This window comes from Aspergillus fijiensis, assembly GCF_003184825.1.
Source record: "Aspergillus fijiensis CBS 313.89 unplaced genomic scaffold BO72scaffold_94, whole genome shotgun sequence".
In the NCBI taxonomy this organism is placed as follows: Eukaryota; Fungi; Ascomycota; class Eurotiomycetes; order Eurotiales; family Aspergillaceae; genus Aspergillus; species Aspergillus fijiensis.
Genome location: NW_024469070.1, coordinates 52,465 through 72,006, shown reverse-complemented (window position 1 = coordinate 72,006; position 19,542 = coordinate 52,465). Strand labels below are relative to the sequence as shown.

Sequence of the window (19,542 nt, the reverse complement as noted above, 5' to 3'; positions counted from 1 at the left end):
ACTCTGGTGTCTACCAAAATTTATAATTGAATCTTTGCATATTGTAATGGTTCTATGGAGATACCAGCATATACATTATGATCAATGTTGCACAATGCCAGCTATTTGATGATAGTGGGCGTGCTCGGAATATGAATTGTCAAAGAATGAATGTAACCAAGTTCAAGGTCGTCAAATTGATGGTCAATAGAATGTAGTGAAGTCTAGGGACATGTCTGTTATAGGGTGAAAATAGTAAGGAGCATATATGTGGATCTGAGGTAGCAAGAAGAAGTGATAGAAATCATTTCAAGGTAACTGGCAGACTGGTCTTGGTTGTCGATGTTGCGGAATCGACTACCTTCTTGAGCTTCTGTGCCCGGAGTTTGCGTATATAGGCGAACAGAAGGACGAATATGAGTTCAACACTAAAAATGATCAGTTGCTGCTAATGAGCATACTTGGAGACGAGCTCACCGTTCTTTCGTCATCATCAATAGACCCTGCACGAGGAGGCCCTTAGTGATCTGAGGTCCGATGCCCTTGAAGAGAGACAGCGCTCCTTCATTTTTGATAATGTACCGCATGACCTCGCTGAAGGTCTTGAAGGGTTTGCCTTCACGGCCGGGGGGCGGCCGCGACTGAAGGCCGACCTTGGCCACGATCAAGGGCTGCGTCGCAAGCGTGGCCAAAGACTTAGAAAGGGCACCAAGGACTGAGAGGAAGAGAGACAATCAGCATGAATGAACATCAAATTGGAAGATACGTGAGCTACTCACGAAATGCCTCCCAAGGCTTTAGGCTGGCCTTTCCAGGAAACAGGACATCCTTCAACCGCTGATATGCCCCGTATGTGATCGCGGGATTGACAACGAGGATCAGACTAGCCTTGAGTCCCCGCCACAAACCAGTCCAGCCGTCCTCACTGTCCACGATCTCTCTACCCGTCTCGATGAGGCCTCTGCGCTCGCTCTTGTCTTGCGTCTGTTGCCTTGTAGTAATGACAGATACCGGGATAGTGAAGATTTGGGCGACAGCGCCGGCGACAGCGCCCAGCGAGAGCTCAATTGCAGTACCAGGAGGCTTAGGTACCTTGTTGGATGCCATGTAGAGCGATCGTACAATGGTGTACCAGTAGAAATAGGCGAAGTTGGTGGATGCAACACCGATCAAAGCCCCCGTGATACCGGAATATAGACCTTCGACACCCTCCTTCTCCACGATCTTGTTGATGGCATCCAGAGTCGATTTGTAGTGTACCGTCTCATCGGAGCTTTCTTTCTTCGTCTCGTCCGCTTGTTTCACTTGCACTTGAAGTTTGGTTTTCACACTAGGAGTAGAGTAACATAGCAAATTAGCTCAAATCCACCGCGTTACGTAGTATGCCAGAGAAATACGGAGGATCAATTGCTCACAGATCAAGAGGGTAGACCATTGCGTTTGCAAGCACGGCACCCGTAGCACCTGCAACGGCGCTGCCCCACGGCGAGAGCGCGGGTTTTGATTGACCGGCCATTTTGTGTAGAGGAGATGAGGCAATGTGCCGTTATTTTTGATAGGAGAGGAGATTGATGGTGAGGACAATATCAGTCACTGTGAATATCGTCCAGCGCAAGACCGATATCGCCTAATATTAAGTAAGAGTCGAATGCTAATTTCCCTCACCTGGAGGTCTAGCGGTGCGGAATAACTGGGGCCTTGATCGTGAGCGGGGGGGGGAGACGGGAGAGTCAACGTAGCGCGCCAGAACCACGATAGAACTTGTTAAATTTCACAGCGGTGGATAATAAGGGTCAGAGATCAGACTTGTCTAGCGAGAAGAAAAGAAGAATAAGTGAAGAGCCCCAAAGCGCATGGAAGAAAGAGAAAATGAGACATGGCCAGAAGAAGTCCAGAAATCCAGAAAAGTAGAGTGATCTGCTGCAAAGAACCAGCCGGGGGTTTCCCATCGCACCTCGGCGCGGTTGATCGTCGGTGCTCGCATGACGAAACGAGCCGAGGTCCGTTACTCTTATCGGTCTGGGGCGTGGACTTCTCCAGGCTCCATTCCCGTCCCTCTTCTCCGATCCATGATCCAAACAAGAGTCAACTTTTAAGGTTCTTTCACCTGGTAGACCTGTATGTCATACTGCACGGAGAATGAATATATCTTGTTATAGACTGGTCACCATTGATCTGGCCCCTAGGCAAGGATTCTGTACAGTGTACTCTGTACACCATGCATCCTCTCAACCTGTCTGACTCGAGGCTGGCTTTATCATTACCTAATTAGGCGGCTCATGACGGAAGTCCCATAGTTTTTCTACTTGTCATTGAACCGGTCAACAAAAAGGGAGCTTGGGCTCGAAGCCTGAGTCCTGGTTTTCACAGTTGTATATCACTGCACATCACGGCTTTCTGTCCAAGCAAACAAGAAAGCTTTCTTTCACATTCGGTGCATGTAATTCTTACTATGAGGACCAGGAGTATGTGAATGCCTTATACTCCAACATATGGCGGTATAGCACGGCAGAATAGCAGCAAGGGAAGATGATGAGCAGCTGCCTGAGAGGGCAGGAAGCGGGTCCCGCACTGAGCGTGATACCGGTGTCTAACTTAAGTTACCATTCATCTTCGTTAGTGAGACTATCTGAACTGACTCAACTGCAAACACCCTTCCTTATCAATCTTATCACTATCTGCCCTATTGCATGCACCTTGCTCGGAATGCTCCGCGGCGCGTTCACTGCTCAGCTTCTCATCGCTGCTGGATGATACTCGTTGTTGTGTTATTAGACATTCTAGAATCTAGCTCTCACACACACCAGCATGTCTCGAGCTGCTGCTGCTTCACAGAACTTGCAAATTAGCCAAGCCTTGGTCAGAAGTCCCGGTCCCTAAGCTCATCTGCAATTCAAATTAAGAGCATCTTGGATTGACGATGATACAGACAGCCGAGGAAGATGTACTTGCCGCTACATCTCAAGCCGAGGCTCTTGAAGCAGCTATCAACGCCGCCGAGCACTACATGAAAGCCTTAAGCTTGTCGTCAACCTCAAAGGACAAAAAAGCTCTGGACGCTAAGTGCAAAGATTGGCTTCTCCGGGCCGAAAGAATCAAGGTAGCGAAAGATTGGCGCCTTGCGATTCTCGACCATGGCAGCAATGACCCAGTGACTCGTTACCCTAGATCGGTGCGCAAACTCACAACTCGGGAGGAAATCATTCTTCTCGAGAGTGCGAAATTGAACCATGCGATCTTTCCACCATGGTCAAGTGCTCCAGGATTTGAGGAGTTCGAACGTCAACTTGGGGAGGACCTCTTTACGTATGTGGAGTAATTATGCACTTCAGCACAAGAATCAATCTGACCTGGACAAGAGACTCGCCAGAACTCCATCTCTCAAGCCAACAGAGGGATGTTTTTGCGGGCTGGAAACGACCAAAGGAGCTGCTTTTGCAAAAGCACGCAGGAGAAACAGACATTCCCACTGTCCCGGCGATGGCTGTAACAGAGAAGACTGATTTAGTGCAGGACATGGTAACAGATTGCTCTGTCGTTGCTAGTCTGTGCGCTATTACATCTAGGTACGAGCGTGGAATAGATAAGGTAAGCCAAGTCACTATGGAATCGTGACATCTTCAAGCGAATTTGACAGTTGCAGCTCCATTACCCGGTGGTATATCCCTGCGATCTTCGTTACACAGATCCCAAGCTTTCACCTTCGGGGAAATACATCTTTTGTTTTTATTTCAACGGGTGTTTTCGCAAGGTGGTCGTAGATGATCGCCTACCATCGTCGAAAAAATCACGGTCACTTCATGTGGTCGACCGAAGCAATCCTTGCTATATATGGCCTGCCTTGGTGGAGAAAGCGTACCTGAAGCTTCGCGGGGGATATGATTTTCCTGGAAGTAACTCTGGAACAGACTTGTGGGTGCTGACAGGATGGATCCCCGAGCAAGTCTTCCTTCACCATGAAGACGTCACTGGCGAACAGATCTGGAGGCGGCTTTATAAATCATTTCAAGCCGGTGATGTTCTACTGACAATAGGTACTGGAAGATTGACAGAAAGGGAGCAGGAGGAACTTGGCTTAGTGAGTGAGCATGACTATGCCATTCTGGATATGAAGGAGACCAAAAGCCGCCGTCAAATGCTCGTGAAGAATCCATGGGCTGGCGATTATGACCATGACAGCAACTTCGAACTCAGCTCTGGCTACGAAGATACGTCTCAAGTCTCACCTGGTATCTTTTGGATGGACTGTGAGGATGTTCTTCAGAATTTTGAAAATCTATATCTGAATTGGAATCCCTCCCTGTTCAGATGCCGACAAGATCTTCACTTTACATGGGACCTCACAACTGATAGAGGACTGGCTGGTTGTTTCGCCAAGAACCCTCAGTTTTCTGTGTCCAGCAATGCTGGCGGTACCGTCTGGTTACTGCTTGGAAAGCATTTTCGGACAGTCGACCATCACGACGAATCTGGGCCATCTGCCCATTGCGACGAGCCCGGATTCATCAGCCTCTATGTGTTTGATGCAGGTGGTCAACGAGTTTCCTTGAGTGACGGGGCACTTCATCGTGGCCCCTATGTTGATTCGCCGAACACTCTAATGAGGTTAGACATGCCTTCATACACGACCTACACCGTGGTAGTATCCGAGCAATCTTTACCATCCGCAAAGCAACATTTCACACTATCTGCACTGTCCTCTAGCCCAGTGAGTATCGCGCAGGCGCAGAATAAATACAAATTCACAACAAAGGTCCATGGCTCCTGGACCCCGTCGACTGCAGGAGGGAATGCAGAGTCAGCCCGATATCCATTCAATCCCCAATTGAGCTTTAAAATCAGCAGTGCAACCGATATTTCGCTTCTCCTCGAGCCAGAGGAGCCCGACTTAGCAACGCATGTTAAATTGTTCTGGTCTAACGGTCAGCGTATCTCCCGAGTTCGAAGCCGCGACATTGCTGCCGACAGTGGGGACTACCGTCGCGGCGGCTCGCTTGCAGAGAAATTGGGGCTTAGTGAAGGAGTCTACACAATCGTCTGCTCGACTTTCGCGCCCGATCAATTAGGAAGCTTCAACCTCTGGGTTTCTTCCTCCGGCCCATGTGAAGTAAAGCCGCTGGCGCCAGAAGCCGCTGGCCGACGCGCAGTGATATCAGACATTGGAGTCCTGTCCCCTGGGAAAGACCGGATGCTGGCGCCGCTGGAGACCCCACGGCTGACGCGCCTTAAGATAATTGGAAGAAGCAGACAGTCCACGATTGCGAGCCGACCCGTTGGGCCTTCGCCTATGTTGATGACAGTCGAACTCGGCCAAGGACCTTACAAAGAGATACTAGCAACATCTGAAGACGGAAACCACAGTGATGCCATTTCGGGTGTGCGCATCGAGGACTTCAACCTGCACCCTAACCTTGAGGACCGTGGCGGAGCGTGGATTGTCATCGAGCGGATTGGAGGACCTGGAGGACAGGTTGAAGACCACTTTGAGGTGGAAATTCTAGGTGAAGAGAAGGTGTACGTTGGAGAATGGATAGTTGAGGATGCGTGATTAACCTATCTAAATCAACAGACGGCTGTCTTGTTGGCTCGAAAGCATAGCGCAGGCCATTACACTGTACCTTAAGAGCATTCTGCATGCTAATTCTCCCGTCAAGTAAAAATTTCAGAAATAACTTGAGACTTGAATGATCAGAAAGTGACGCTCAGGGAGAAATTAATATCGAGGTGGATGATATATGATTCCGCTTGTGGTAGGTCGCCAAGCAGCAAAGCAGGAGACCGTAGCTGTGCCGAGGCGGTTAGTCTAACGTTCGGTGCAGTTCCCGCTCCGGAACGTCATCCCCGCCTGCATCACGTTATCTTTAACCCCTCCAAACAACAAACAACATCAGTGCCCCAGAATCAACTTCGCCATACCGACCTAATGGCCAGCAATATCCCCGCGAGCTTGAAATCCGCGGAGATTGGGCGATTTGCCCTCAGGGCAGCTCAGCTTGAACGCGCAAAGCCCGTTGTGGCCTACTGGTGTAAGTGTCATTTGTGCGCCTAAAGTCAGTGCTGCCTGAATGTGATCTGAAGCTAATCATGGGTTCTTTTCCACTTCGTAGGCAACTTTTGGATTGTGAATCAAATCATTGAGAGAGGACTGCACACCTCTGATGATGAGGTTAAGCTGTATACGACGGAGCTGGTGGACAAGCTGGAGGAGGTAAGTCAGGCGCAATTGCTAGCCTAACCCCTTGTGTGCAGAAGCTGGATGCTGACATTGCCCTCACTCTCGCCTCAAAGTTCAAGAACGAAAACCCCGACAATGACGCTGTGACGGATGCTGTCGCAGCTAATGCATATGTAGAGCAATTTGCTCTGGAGGTCCTTGGGCGTGCGGAGGCGACGATGAAGGCCAACAAAGTGACGAAGTTCGTTCCGCCCTACGCAACAAGTTCAGATAGGATGACAGCTAACCGTAGCCATAGACAAACAGCAGATACATTTCAGGCGGCTGCCACTTTTCTAGAATTATGCCAGATTTGGAACCCTCCGGATGCCGAAATCGCTGCGAAGATCAAGTTCGCCAAGTATCACGCTGTCAGAATCATTAAAGCAATCAAAGCTGGAGAAGATCCGAATGCGTCAAACCCCGTTGCTGCTGAGGAGGAGGAAGACGCAGTGGCCGACCTAGAGCCTAGACCAGACGATCCGGAAGTGCAGGCCATTGTCGGATCCCTGCCCATCCAGCCGAGGCAGCCGTCCGTAGAGGACGTCCAGGATGACTCTGAAGACGCGTCGCAAGCACCGCTTGTCTTACCAGATACACCAAACACAACTAGAGACAGTGCCTCTGTCTATCAGCGGACTGGATCACCTTCCGGAGTCAAAGTGGAGGACGATACAGAACAAGGACTGGAGCTACCCTCTGCACCAGAGACATTTGCATCTTCATCGGGCCCCGTACCTGATCTCCCGGACACCCCTGGGAAAATAGACGGGAATCGTGCTCCTGCGCCTTCCGACTCATTCCATTCCTTCCCCCCACCATCCAACATGGGACCCGCAACTCCATCCGTGCGCTCTCATGACGCCAGCTACTTTTACAGCAAATCGTCACCTAGTACCGCAGTGCCTCCACCTTTCGTGCAATCTACATCAGGCACGGTCCCTGTAGTTACCCGCCCAGCGCACCAGAATTTCCCGACCCCCACGCCTCGAGCGCCAGCACCTGTTGCTTCACGTTCTGGTCCAACGAATGCGCAGCCAGTTGACGATCAAGCTATTGCGCTTGCACAGAAGCACGCTCGCTGGGCGGTATCGGCACTGACATTTGATGATGTCAATACGGCTATCAAAGAACTTAGGAACTCACTGCGCTACTTGGGAGCGGAATGAGGATATCTTCCATGTATACCTAGCTCAGCAAACGTTGTTTGTCTTTAGAGATACCTTTTCCCCAATTCTGTTGTTAATGCGTGTCAGCAATTGTTTCATATCGTGACACCCCATCTTTAATGAATTGATGACTTCCAATTTCTTCTGTTCTGTTTGTCACTCTTGCGAACTCTATGTCCCTGAAGATATAGCGATATCTATCTTTCCTTTTTGTTTCACCAGCCGGCGATGGAGTAAGGAAGCATCGTCATGTTCATTCCAGATCAAGACTGACTTGCAAAACACAAGCTCTCGTCACAAGTGCAGACGGAATATTTTCCAAACCATCGCCGCGGCGATGACAAGAAACACGAATTTCTGACCGTCCTTCACTGCAATCATCACCAAGCTTCCCTCTCTGAATTTTCTACTTGTTCACACCAAGCAACACAGAACACCCACTCCCCAGTTTTCCTCAAACCTTCAACGCACCTGCTACCGGACCTGTTTCATAAGGCTAGCTGACAAGAAAGCCTTTAACTCCAAACCAACCTTCGTCCTTCACTGATTATCTTGACTGAATCAAGAAGCTTATCTCATCATGGCACGACGGTCAATCACGTCCAGCACGTCTTCGGACGTGACCTATAACGTGATGAAGGCTGGACTTGATCAAGGCGCGCTGAAACCAGGAAATATAGACCGGGATTTTACCAAATTTCTTGACCTGAAATCAGCGCATCAACGCAAGTTTCTTGAGAGTCTTCGAGACCACGTCCACTTTCGCGGCTTCGAATGGGGCGAGTTACTGAACTCGGAGGCCACCCGACGAACCTGCGCTGAGATTTTTGTGGACAGCGTCGGAAGAACGTACTGGGGTACTGAAGACAACCGTCGTAAGTACTTGATGGAAGACTCATTCAACGATCCGAACGCTCTTTGCATATATCCCGATAGAAGGGAGGAGTAAGTTGCCACCCTTCCCCGTGGCATTCACTGTCACTAAGTCCCACATTCATGGCCATCTAATCAAGCTAACACTTACAGGATCATCCGAACTATCATGATTCTCATCGAACGCAAGGCCAAAAGTGCTCTGAAACCACGCACTGACAAGGAACCTTCGAAAGTGAGACCTTCCCTCTCATCGAATGTATGTACCTGCCAAAGCTTCTTTTCAATAATCCTAGATGTATGCTAACGTTGACCGCGTCACTAGGATAATACCGGGTTCACGCCCCTCGATACCAGTACGAATATGGCATCACATATGACCTCTTCTAGCAAGCGTGTGATGACGCCAGCGCCGCATGTCGCCGTGCAAGTCGAACGCAAGCCCAAACGCAAGTCTAAGAGTTTTTCAGACGAAGAATACAGAGAAACAGACTCCGCCGTTGATGACACGGATGATGTTCAAGAGCACACACCTTCCATGGCCCGTCAAGTGAGACGTTCTTTAACCACGCGGATTCGCCCTTTCAAGTCGATCATGACTTCCCAAGAATGCGATATTGACTCCGATAGCGATCCGATGATGGTGGACTGGCAGACCAAGTGGAGTGACCCTGCGAAGACGAAGCAGGAGCGCTCCCGTCCCGTCAAGATAGAGCCTACTCCCCCTGCCAACAGCTTCGACATCGAGAAGCCGGACTACTCTCCGATCAAGATGGAGCCACCAGCAAGCCGCAAGAAGAGAAAGTCCAAGAGCAAAAAGCACTCGCTCATCAGACAGGAGTCACCGGAAGTGATGATGAACCTGGACGAACCTGTTGCTGACGACACCTTCACCATCACCACTGTTACTCCAGGCGTCGAAGCCAATCCGGACGATCCAGAGGATCCCGTCTATTTCCTCGTTACCGCGACCTCCCAACCGGGCATGGGCTCGGTCTGGGTCCCCTACCGCGACTTCCGCTCGGCGGAGGAGTTCATGCGCTGCCTGCGACAGGAATGCCGTCTGGACAACTGGAGCCCGTCCCGCCAGCTGAGCCACGACGTGAGCGGCCACTCCCCGACCACCATGAAGCCCGTCGTGGTGGCCGCCTCGGTGAAGTTCGACTGGACCGACTTCGAGATCCGCGTCCGCCAGCACCACGACCAGGACTGGGCGATGGTGCAGCAGGAGCTGCAGAAGTCCATGGAGGGTCGGACCCAACTTCTGGAATCGGGATCGCTGACGTCGGCCTTCAAGATCCGGGTACTGCTGCACGTCGTGGAGGAGGATATGCTGCTCGCGGACCCCAGGGACCACTGATTTGGATCTTGGGCTTTCCAAGGCAAACAGCTAATGTGATATGTTTGGTCTGACCAATATTTACGTACGGTGGTGCACTGCTACGTTATCCTGTTGGCTCAGTACAGTACCTACTTGACCGCAACCCCCCTCTATCCCCCCCCTGCTGCTCCATGGTGATTTCTCTTGGGAATGGTTGGTGGTGGCCGGTAGAATATTGTTTTTGTTTTTGTTTTTTTTCGTTTGGAGGAATACTTGGCTTTCCCCCGGGAAGGTTGCATAGAAATTCTGAAGAAGAAATTGGTTATCACCTCCGAACATCTTGCACGTCATTCATTTTGTCGGACATCAGAGCCAGAGGATACTGATTCCAGATACTAAGAATTAGCCGAGCTACTTCGTAGTCCGTACTCAGTGTATCTAGACTGCCACGTCCTTGGGGGAGCCGAACAAAATCGAACCTCATTGAATTTTCGCACGAGCCTTCGTACCGCAGAAGTGATGCGCCTTACTTTATCGTATCTAGTAGTAGTCTAAATTGTCGAAGCCTCTAAAAAGTCTAAAAAGGTTGCTTGCAAAAGACAAAAAATGGCCGGGGGGGCTCCGGAGGGGGAGCTTTTGTTGAAGCCCCTGCACAAACCATGGGATGACGATCACCCACGGTCCTTGGGACTGGGACTGAAAGTCAAAAAATGATGCGCCATTCAGTCTTATTCCCTCCTAACGTGGGACCCCCCGGGAAAAAGGAAGTTTGTTTGGGGAGTTTTGACACCGAGGTTTAATTTATCTTTGTTTCCTCTGAAGGGAGGGGAGAATCCCGAACAATTGCCGAGATTTTGTGATACTCATAGACACTATTACCCCATAGTCTTCTTTTCTCCAGCACACCGAGACTAGGAGGATTTTGGAGCCTCGATTCGCCCAATGGCTCGGAATTCAATTCCAAAATATACATATAGGTATCCCATTCCCAGTGTTGGTTAATCGTGTTGTCCAAGCGGTCTGATCCCGTGCTACTGGGTTGATGGGCCCCGTTCCGGCCAGTCTAAATGCCCGAATGAAGTGTGGGTTGATTAGTGAAGAAAATGAGAAACGGAGTCACTACTTCATGGAGTACTAGTATGGATGAATAGGAGGAGAGAGAGGGGGGGGGCGGGTCGAAGTGAAGCATCACCGAGGTTGATATCAATAGTGATGGTTCCAAAGTTGCCGCCGCGGATAAGCGTTCAATAGTACCTGAATTGCTTTTTTACGCCCCTTTTCGTCCTTTTGTTCTCTTCGATCCGTTGCTTGTGGCTCTGTTTACAAGGACGTGGGCTCGTTGAGGTTTGTTTGTCTACCTCGTCTATCCGATTGGATCAGTATTGACGTGTGTAGATAGGAATGCAAAGCAGAGGAGGGGAAACGTCCAGGGAAGATCTAGGCTGAGTCGCAGACGCGATTGAAGCGAATTGCCGACGCCCTATGCAGTATGCAGGCACTTCTCCGGCGTCAAACTTGCGATATCGCAAATTAGTAATCCAGGAGGAATCACGAGCAATTAGTAGTGGCTACCCACCAGCAAGCAGCCTTGACTCGTAGCATCATTTTATGAGACGCAGATCATCGATGCTATTGTTCCCTACGGTTGATCATCTCAGTCTCTCCCAGTTTCACAATTGGCGGTTTGCGCGCCCATCGCCGCCTTTTATTGTTTACCCTGCGTTAAGCATTTAATCTGGGATGCTTGGGTCATCTTGTCTTTTTCTTCGTCTGAGACTTTCCTTTTGAGGGGAGGAATTTGAGCGTGTTGTGGTGGCAAAGCGGGATTGACAATTCAACATCATCTTCATGTTTGCTTTGACAATTGATTTTCTTTTCTTTTTCATTTCCTTTTGTTTTGCAACGGATACGTACTCGACATCCCACCCCTTCCCTTTCAGGGAATGGGGAGGCAATAAATGGGTTCAGAAACCCACTTAAAGGCGGGACTATGATCGGACGGTGTCCCTGACGAACGGACAACGTCCCACACCGCGTGCTTGGCAGGGGACGGATTGATGAATCCATTTGCCTTTCCTTGGTTTGGGGACCTCTCCGAAATGCTCGAGGGACGCTTAAAATTCGCCCACTTTCCTGTACGAGGGCAAAGGAGCGAGTGGGAAGCCCTCGCCGGGGGCGTGTGGTATCCACTGCGCCGGCGAAATTTCTAGACGCAGCGCTAGCGGCGTTCATTCGGTAAAAGAAGCGGTTTGGAATGATGATGTGCTCCCCCTCTTGTTCCATGCGAATCTGCAGTTTGTTATTGGTGGCAGCGACGGCGGCGGCGGCGGCGGCGCTGCTGGTGGTGGTGGTTTGCAGACCTGCAGTACAGTACCTAGAGAAAGGCCTAGGTAGGAAGATAATCTTGCTTGGTAGCACCAATTTTTTGTTGGGAGGGACAGTCAATACAATAGAGGAGTAGAATGGTTGTTTCCAGTCGCATCACCGGGCCACATCATTCGCATGGGTGGGAGTTACACCAGAGGGAGATGGAGAACAGTCTGGAGAAAAAGGGCATCGTGATCAGCATTGGAGTGACATGATGCCTCTCTGTCTCTCTATCTCTCACAGGCTGTGCGCGACATAGGGTGAAGATTTGGGAAGGGGGTTGGTTTGGAATTATGTTGTCTACCGCGTTCTCCAGTATGGTGGTCCGTTCGTATGTCTCAGCTTGGGGACATTGAGGAACTGAGGATGGGGTGGGTGTATACAGATAGAATCCCTGGTCAGGCAAAGCTCCGCATAGTCGGCGGACTGAGTCTACTAGTTAGTAAGTGGCTCAATTAGTCACCAAGACTTTGTTGACGCGCAAAACGATGAGTATACATGATGATCACATCAGAAACCACGAGAGTACTCCGATGTTGAGATAAAATCAAGAGCAAATCTGAAAGCGTTGGTTAATTGATAGAGGGATGGATGGATGACTTGGGAAGGGAGAAGCAACAAGAACAAACAGGCAGGTCGTTAGTTCATCATGATTATTATTATCAACAGGATTAATATTATTCTCATAGTTCGTTGGTCCCTCCCAAAAGAGAAGATGGATGAGTGGATGGATGGATGGCTGCTTTCTCTTCTCCCCCCCTCCCCGTCCGCCTTCTCTTTCTCTCCTCTTCCTCCCTCCTTCATCTTTCTCCTCTTCGATCTCCTCCTTTTCTTCCTTCTCTCCTCCCCTCCTCCCCTCCTCACTCTCTCATCCTCCAATTACTGACATTAATTTCCTTCTTAATCATATATTGAACTATTAACCTCTGCTGCATCTTCCGTGACAGCATTCCTCCCCCCCCTCCTCCTCCTTCAGCTTTTTCCCTCCCTGCGTCTCTTCCGCCCCCTTTTCCTCCCCGCATTCTTCCATTGACTGGTACGCGCTCGGGTGCGGGGTGTGCCTGTCAACAAACTGCCACTTAACACGAGCTAGTTCACTATCTGAACAAAGCTGAAGCTTCTCTTCTGTCTCAACTCCTATCACTAAGCTCGCTTCTTGTCACATTCCTCGTCATGGCGGATGATCAGGCAAAAAAGCCCGCCGTTCTGATCGTGGGTGGTCTTGGTATGCATGCCTCATGATGGTTCCTCTTGATCGTGCAGAAATCAGCTGGGTGTTGTACAATCCGACTTACATGCCATTGCGTTTGTAGGGTTCATTGGTCGCCATCTTGCCCTGCATATCCACGAAAACAACCTGGCCTCGGAAGTCCGACTGGTCGACAAAGTCCTCCCTCAGCTTGCCTGGTTGGCCCCTGAGTTTCAAGAAGCTTGCTCGAAAGACAAGTTTGTCCAAGCTGATGCCAGTCGAGAACGTGAGTCGACAAACTCGATCCGACTTGCTTTTGCGCGCATGTCATAGCCTACTGACACTCCGCGTATTTGCTAGAGCACTTTCCCCGGATCTTTGACCGTGCCAACGGCGAGCAGTTCGACTATGTGATAAACTGTGGTGGAGAAACCCGACACTCGCAGCCTGATGATGTTTACGAGGTCCGCAGCTATGCCCTCACCGTTGCCCTCGGTCGCGAAGTCGCCCGTCGAGGCATCCGCTCTTTCGTCGAGTGCTCGACTGCACACGTTTACAAAGGTGGCTCGAGTCCGCGCAAGGAGGACGACAAGTTGCAGCCCTGGCACAAGCTCGCTAAGTGGAAGATGAAGGCCAGTGAGGAGCTGCAGAAGATCCCCAACCTTCACTACTGCTTGCTTCGGTTGCCACACGTCTATGGCGAGTATGATTCCGGTTATTTTGCAATGGGTATCTGCCTTGCGCGAGTTCACTTGGAATTGCAGAAGAACTTGGAACTTCTGTACACAAAGGACCTGAAGATCAACACAATCTACATCAAAGATGCAGCAGGTGCGCTCTGGAAAGCAGCAGAATGGAGGGCAAGCGCTCCGACGGATGGGTCGGCCCCCATTGCTTTCAACGTGGTCGACCATGGTGACACTCGCCAAGAGCACATAGCAGATGCTCTGTCGGAGGTGTTCGGCATGAAGGTCGAGTTCCTCGGTTCTTTGGCATCTCAATTCGCTAAGATGAACCTGGACGATGTTGTGGATGATATGAACGAGGAGTGCCTGCAGGGCTGGGCCGACCTGCTTGAAGAGAAGAAAATTCATAGGCCAGGACCGATCAGCCCGTTCTTGGAGCGGGATGTTCTCAGGGACCAGGACATGTCCATCGATGGCACATTGTTTGAAAAGACCACAGGCTGGAAGCCTACTCGTGAGCGCTTCGATGCTGATGCTGTTCGGGCCATGGTTGAAAGCTACAAACGAATGGGCTGGTGGCCTTAAACATATGGGTCGACGCGAATCTCTTTACTGACCACCACTTTCTAAACATGATACGCGCAAGTGTCATCGCGACCGATTCGGACGAACCCATTGCGTGTGCTCTGATACCCCGGCCGTGAATCACTACGGCCTTGCACCAGGTCAGATCAACCTGACTCGACCCGCCAATTTGATAAAAGCACCTAGACTTTGTTCACCCATTGAATTCCCTTCGCTTCCGGTACGGACACTGTACAACACGGAAATCACGGATCTTGTGCTTTGTAATATTATTATCCCATGCTTGGGACACTCTGGGTTCCTGTTATCGAGCGATTGGTATGTACTACTATATTCTTGACTTTCTTGTCAATTGGTGTTTGGAGTTTCACGAGTCCCCATGTTCTGATCATGACCTGCATCTACACAGCTAGTTTTTCTTCTGCCGCGCTGCATCTCGATAGGCTGAGCCTGTTTTGAGAATGTTGATACCTCGTGATTCTACAGTCGTTTTCTGTATTTTACTTCTTTGCTGCACTCCATCTTGGCCATGGATTTCAGCCCCCATTTCCCTCCCACCTTCAGGAGTTGTATTTCTTCATTTATCTCTTGTGATCTCTCCATACTCCTTCGCATCAATGAGGCATGAACAGGACTCAATGATGTTTTTTTGCGCGTCAAAAATGATATTTATCTTCTCGGATAGAAAGGCCAGGTCGGCACGTCGCACGCAGGCGTGGCTCTAATCCATGTGTGATCATTGCGTTGAGCATGTAAATCTCAACTTCTCGTTTCCTTCTCAGTATAAGTTATGTAGTTTTATCGAAATCATTTGGGGGGGCGGCAGGCAGATATCAAGATGAGAGAAAGACCACCATACCGGAAAAAACACATTCCTTCCGTCCATCAACGCTGCTACTAGACTGTGCACAGAATTAGAACCCGGGCAATTCGAAAATACTCATCACGTGGTCTGTACATCGATCCCAGGGATCGTCATTGGGATATCCCAAGCTGACATGCGACAAGAAAAGATACACAAAGCCATCTGACGTATACTTAACAAGGATATTGTTCCTATACTAATCGTGCCACATAAAAAATGTTTATATGAATCTTATGTTCTTGTCACTGTATTTGTCTTCCTCCATCTGCACGCTCCTTTATAGCGCTTGTTTCCATTCGCTCCCTTCTTTTTTTTGCTTTTCTCGTGCAATATGAAGTCTTCCCTTCCAAGGTTCTCCATAGAAAGAATAGATAGATGAAATCAGAGGCAGACAAAATAACAAGACGCGAGGCTCCAAGAAATGCAATCAAAGGATGTATTGGGGGCACGGCATGCATTGTTTGCCAATAATTCACGCGTGTTGAGAGGTAAAACAGGAGAGGTCAGGGAAGGAGAGAGAAAAAGATAAAAGTATAGGTAGTTAAGGCAGCATGAAGGAAGTCTTTAACCATAAGAAGTATGTATCCAAGTTTCGAGCGCGATATAACACAAGAAACAACTAAATCAAAATTCCCAGGTCTCGTCAACGGATTTGATGGCCCATTCGAACTTCTCGCGGAGGGCCTTGGAGAAGAACTTCTCGATGGGGACGTCGAACTTCTTACTGAAGACGACGGTAAGACGGGGGTCGATATAGTTCTAGACATAGATAAGTATGAAGGACGGATCAACTGGCAGAGAGGGAAATGGGAAAAAAACTCACAATCTTCGAAGTACCCAGGGCAACCTCCTTGTTGTCCTCTTTGTCTTGAGCTTGGAGCTCCATCGTCTCAATACGCTGCTCGAGCTTCTTGATGGCGGTCTCGAGCTTCTCAACAGTGGGAGCCTTGCCTTCGGCTTCCACCTTGCCAGTCTTGTTCTCCTTGTTGAACCTCTTCTCCATGTCCTTAACGACCTCAAGACGAGAATTCAGCTCGCTTGCCTTCATTTCTTTCTCTCCATCAGCAACGAGCTTCTCGTTGTCCTTCTCGAACTTCTTCTGGATCTTTTGCCGTTGTTCTTCAAGCAGGAAAGCCTGGTGTTCCTTGACCCATTCCATGTCCATATCCTCGTCCATCTCGAAGAACTTGGCGCCTTTCTTCTTCTTCAGCGTGGGCTCAAGGTTGAGCATCTGCTGCTTGAAGCGCCAACGCTGATAGCGAAGACCCTTGATCTGATTTGCCCGAAACACATTAGCTGCAATTCAGATGAGGTGTCTGCAGAGTTTGCTTACGCGTTCGCTCATCTTCTCCATTTGGTTGGCATGGGACGCAGCGACAGTCCGCTTGTGGTTACAGAGAATAGCGACCTTGCGGTTGGCATCGTTGTAGGCCTTCACCTTCTCCGCAATGTTACCCGTCGCTTTCATCTCCTTGAGCAACGTAGACATGGTGTGGGAGGCGTTGTAGGTACGGAACACTTTCGCAGTCAAGCCTTGCATGTAAGCAGACAAGTGCTTGTTGAGTGCAGAGGTCTAATGAAGTCAGATCGCGATGATCGTGTGAGCTAGGAGCAGTGCAACATACCGTCAATCGATCGAAAATCTCGTCGCCCTCCTTCTTGGGCGCCTTCTTGAAGATTTTGAGGTTCTTGAAAACCTGCGCATCGACTTCGACTTCATCATAGAACCGTATACTATCCTTACCCAGGAAATCGAAGACAACCTTGTTCGGAGGCTTGAGAGTGACATTCTCATACTTGAGAGAACAACAACCCACGGTTTCAGCCTCGTCTTCACCCTTCTCATTACCTGCACGAAGGGCAAACTGATCGATGAGGTAGACGGCAGTGGCCTTCTGGCGCTCGACCATTAATGCATGCTTGAGGTTCTTCTGGTAATCCTTGCGAATTCGGGCGATATGGTGCTTCAATTCACGAGCCTTTTCGAACTTCTTATAATCACTCTGGCCCTTGACATCGGAATTGGCAGCAAGCATGACGTACTTGTAATTTCCGTTGATGTTCTCTTGCCACATGGCAAGCCATGTGCCTTCTTGGTCGTTCTTCACCTCCTTCCAACTGTGGCCTTCGGGTGGTGGAGGAACAGGGGCGTTTTTCCCGATGTTGATTGTGATCTGCTCCGGCAGAACTCGAGCCTTGACACGGCCGGTCTTGGGATGTTCACCACGACCACGGAACAAGGCCGGCGGTTCGACTCGGAAGTTGCCGACTTTCTGCTTGCGACCGTCCCACATGCAGTACATGTAAGGAGCTTCTTGTTCATCTTTCTCGGCTTTTAAGCGCTTCTTCTCGGCAGGAGGCAAGTTCTTCTTCTCGAGGCGCTTCATGTCATAGTATGCGAAAATGGGTTGAAAGTCACACTTGGAGAACTCTTTGATATCAACCTTGTTGCCTTTGGAGTCGGTTGCGCCCCCGGTCTTCTTGAGAATGTCCCGGAAATCCATGAAGAAATTCTTCTGGAAAGTGGGGTTTTCAACGTGGTGAGTCGAGTTCAGCATGCTGCCAAAGAAACCGGCGACCTCTTCCGCGTCAGGATGAAGATTGACGGGGATGCCGTCATATTTCAACTTAACATTTTTAGGAAGAGGTTCATAAGGAGGAGGGAAGACCACGCCATTGTGTTCGAGCGTAGTCCACTTGATCGTGCCGTCGCCCTTGGTCGGATCCTCCCACCACTTATACTCCTCCTCCTCGTCGGCGTCCTCAACTTCCTCGCTTTCTTCCTTTTTCACGGGGGTTGCTTTGGGGGTCGCCTTTGCGGTAGAGGCTTTCGTAGGAGTAGCCTTGCCGGCCGCAGCTCCGCGCTTGACGGTAGTGACAGCAGTCTTCTCTGGAGCTCTGGCGTGTTTGGCTGTCTTTTTCACGATACTGGGCTTCGCGTCCTCGGGCTCCTTCTTCACGCCATTGGTTTGCTTCTTAGCCGCTGTTGCCTTGGTGGTCTTCGGAGTAGCCGTGCTGCGGCTGGACTTGGCTTCTTTCTCGCCTTTCACTTGGATCCGTTTTTTCTCGGCAGCGAGCTTCCTCTCGATGGGGACATCCGAGTCTGATTCATCGCCGATGGCGGTTTCGGAAGCCTTCGGGAGTTTGCGACCGTTGAGCGCGAGAGGCACATCATCATCCGTCTCAGGGTCCTCGTGCTTAACAGACGTGCGACGACGCTTGCTCTATCGAAAAGTCAGCCGATTGACTAGATTCGTAACCGACGTTGAACATGGAACACTGGGAGTGGCGGAGGTAGGTGTGGCGTACCAAAGGTTGATCCTCCTCGCTGCTTTCCGGCTCAGCATATGACTTGATTTGACCAACACTGTTGCGCGACTTCCTCTTCGAAGCGGCGCCGGCTTGAGCATCCGCATCCGCCATCTCAACATCATTTTCGAATTTCACCGGACCGAACCGAATTGACACTCCAGGGTCAACATGACCGTTTGTCTCTGTCGCACCATTCCATGTCAAGTTAGTGGATATACTGGAGTGATCAATGGAGGGTAGACGTGAAGAAGTAATGATGTTGAGGTGAGGGGTGGGTAGGCGCATTGAGGCGAATGTCACTCAATAGGAAGGGAGAATTAAAGACTGAGTAGAACAGGGAGCGAGAACAGCACGCGAAAGCATGTATGCTAAATTGATGAAACTCACCCGTATGGCGACCATTGGCCTGGACGAGTGGGGTGTCATCGTCCGAGGAGCTCATGTTTGCAAGGCGACGGGGATGATAGAAGCGCTGAGAGCCAGAGGCCCGGTACGAGGCAATCCGGGAAGCGGAACTCGAAGGATGTGAGATTATTGAACCGCTGAATTTGGCGAATGGAAGAGGCGCTTGACGGAGGGATGCGATCAATGAAAGCCTGGCCAATGAGAGAGCTACCAGAGGACGAAGCGTCACAGAGGAGGAAGATACATGGACGATGGACGCTAAGGACAAGAGAGGAGCCAAGAGGAAGATTGAGAAGAGAAGAGAAGAGAAGAGGGAGAGAAAATCGGATGAAAGGCAGGGGAGGGAAACAATCAATGGAGAATGGGGAAGCTGAAAAGAAGGGGAAGAAAGAGCCAGGAGAGATGACAAGAGGGAAAAAAGACTGAGGGAAGAAAGAGAGAAGAGAGAGAGAGAGAGAGAGAAGAAGAGACGAGAGCGAGGCGAGAACCTGGAATGGAATGGAAAACGAGGCCGTCCCGGGTTTGGGGCCTGAGGCGATCGATTACCTACAGTACTAACTAACTAACTATAGACTCA

General features: G+C 50.1%; 7 protein-coding genes across 7 annotated transcripts; 5 read left to right on the top strand and 2 right to left on the bottom strand.

Moving 5' to 3' along the window:
* Positions 1 to 49: 49 nt before the first annotated feature.
* Positions 50 to 1,881, bottom strand: BO72DRAFT_481606 (putative peroxisomal carrier protein). Its single transcript, XM_040947689.1, has 4 exons — positions 1,395 to 1,881; positions 759 to 1,309; positions 457 to 694; positions 50 to 407 (listed from the first exon to the last, which is right to left on the bottom strand). The coding sequence occupies exons 1-4, from the start codon at positions 1,493 to 1,495 to the stop codon at positions 284 to 286; spliced, it is 1,014 nt and encodes a 337-aa protein (XP_040795640.1). The 5' UTR covers positions 1,496 to 1,881; the 3' UTR covers positions 50 to 283.
* A 906-nt stretch (positions 1,882 to 2,787) lies between these two features.
* Positions 2,788 to 5,527, top strand: BO72DRAFT_391553 (calpain-like protease PalBory; the record flags this gene model as incomplete). The annotated part of the gene is made up of 4 exons (XM_040941859.1): positions 2,788 to 2,838; positions 2,909 to 3,285; positions 3,339 to 3,567; positions 3,623 to 5,527. 4 exons carry the CDS (start codon positions 2,788 to 2,790, stop codon positions 5,525 to 5,527), a joined length of 2,562 nt encoding a protein of 853 aa, XP_040795639.1.
* A 299-nt stretch (positions 5,528 to 5,826) lies between these two features.
* Positions 5,827 to 7,652, top strand: BO72DRAFT_312093 (uncharacterized protein). Its single transcript, XM_040940514.1, has 4 exons — positions 5,827 to 6,005; positions 6,087 to 6,187; positions 6,268 to 6,395; positions 6,453 to 7,652. The coding sequence occupies exons 1-4, from the start codon at positions 5,903 to 5,905 to the stop codon at positions 7,360 to 7,362; spliced, it is 1,242 nt and encodes a 413-aa protein (XP_040795638.1). The 5' UTR covers positions 5,827 to 5,902; the 3' UTR covers positions 7,363 to 7,652.
* Positions 7,653 to 9,625, top strand: BO72DRAFT_312107 (uncharacterized protein). The gene is made up of 3 exons (XM_040940515.1): positions 7,653 to 8,307; positions 8,389 to 8,494; positions 8,561 to 9,625. The coding sequence occupies exons 1-3, from the start codon at positions 7,943 to 7,945 to the stop codon at positions 9,593 to 9,595; spliced, it is 1,506 nt and encodes a 501-aa protein (XP_040795637.1). The 5' UTR covers positions 7,653 to 7,942; the 3' UTR covers positions 9,596 to 9,625.
* A 2,822-nt stretch (positions 9,626 to 12,447) lies between these two features.
* Positions 12,448 to 12,971, top strand: BO72DRAFT_312067 (uncharacterized protein). Its single transcript, XM_040940512.1, has 2 exons — positions 12,448 to 12,554; positions 12,613 to 12,971. Exons 1-2 carry the CDS (start codon positions 12,519 to 12,521, stop codon positions 12,844 to 12,846), a joined length of 270 nt encoding a protein of 89 aa, XP_040795636.1. The 5' UTR covers positions 12,448 to 12,518; the 3' UTR covers positions 12,847 to 12,971.
* Positions 12,972 to 14,568, top strand: BO72DRAFT_312068 (NAD-dependent epimerase/dehydratase family protein). The gene is made up of 3 exons (XM_040940513.1): positions 12,972 to 13,148; positions 13,237 to 13,398; positions 13,473 to 14,568. Exons 1-3 carry the CDS (start codon positions 13,097 to 13,099, stop codon positions 14,381 to 14,383), a joined length of 1,125 nt encoding a protein of 374 aa, XP_040795635.1. The 5' UTR covers positions 12,972 to 13,096; the 3' UTR covers positions 14,384 to 14,568.
* Positions 14,569 to 15,453: 885 nt separating this feature from the next.
* BO72DRAFT_453514 (DNA topoisomerase 1) lies at positions 15,454 to 19,499 on the bottom strand. The gene is made up of 6 exons (XM_040946004.1): positions 18,948 to 19,499; positions 18,558 to 18,742; positions 16,874 to 18,472; positions 16,582 to 16,821; positions 16,072 to 16,521; positions 15,454 to 16,007 (listed from the first exon to the last, which is right to left on the bottom strand). The coding sequence occupies exons 1-6, from the start codon at positions 19,000 to 19,002 to the stop codon at positions 15,873 to 15,875; spliced, it is 2,664 nt and encodes an 887-aa protein (XP_040795634.1). The 5' UTR covers positions 19,003 to 19,499; the 3' UTR covers positions 15,454 to 15,872.
* Positions 19,500 to 19,542: the final 43 nt, after the last annotated feature.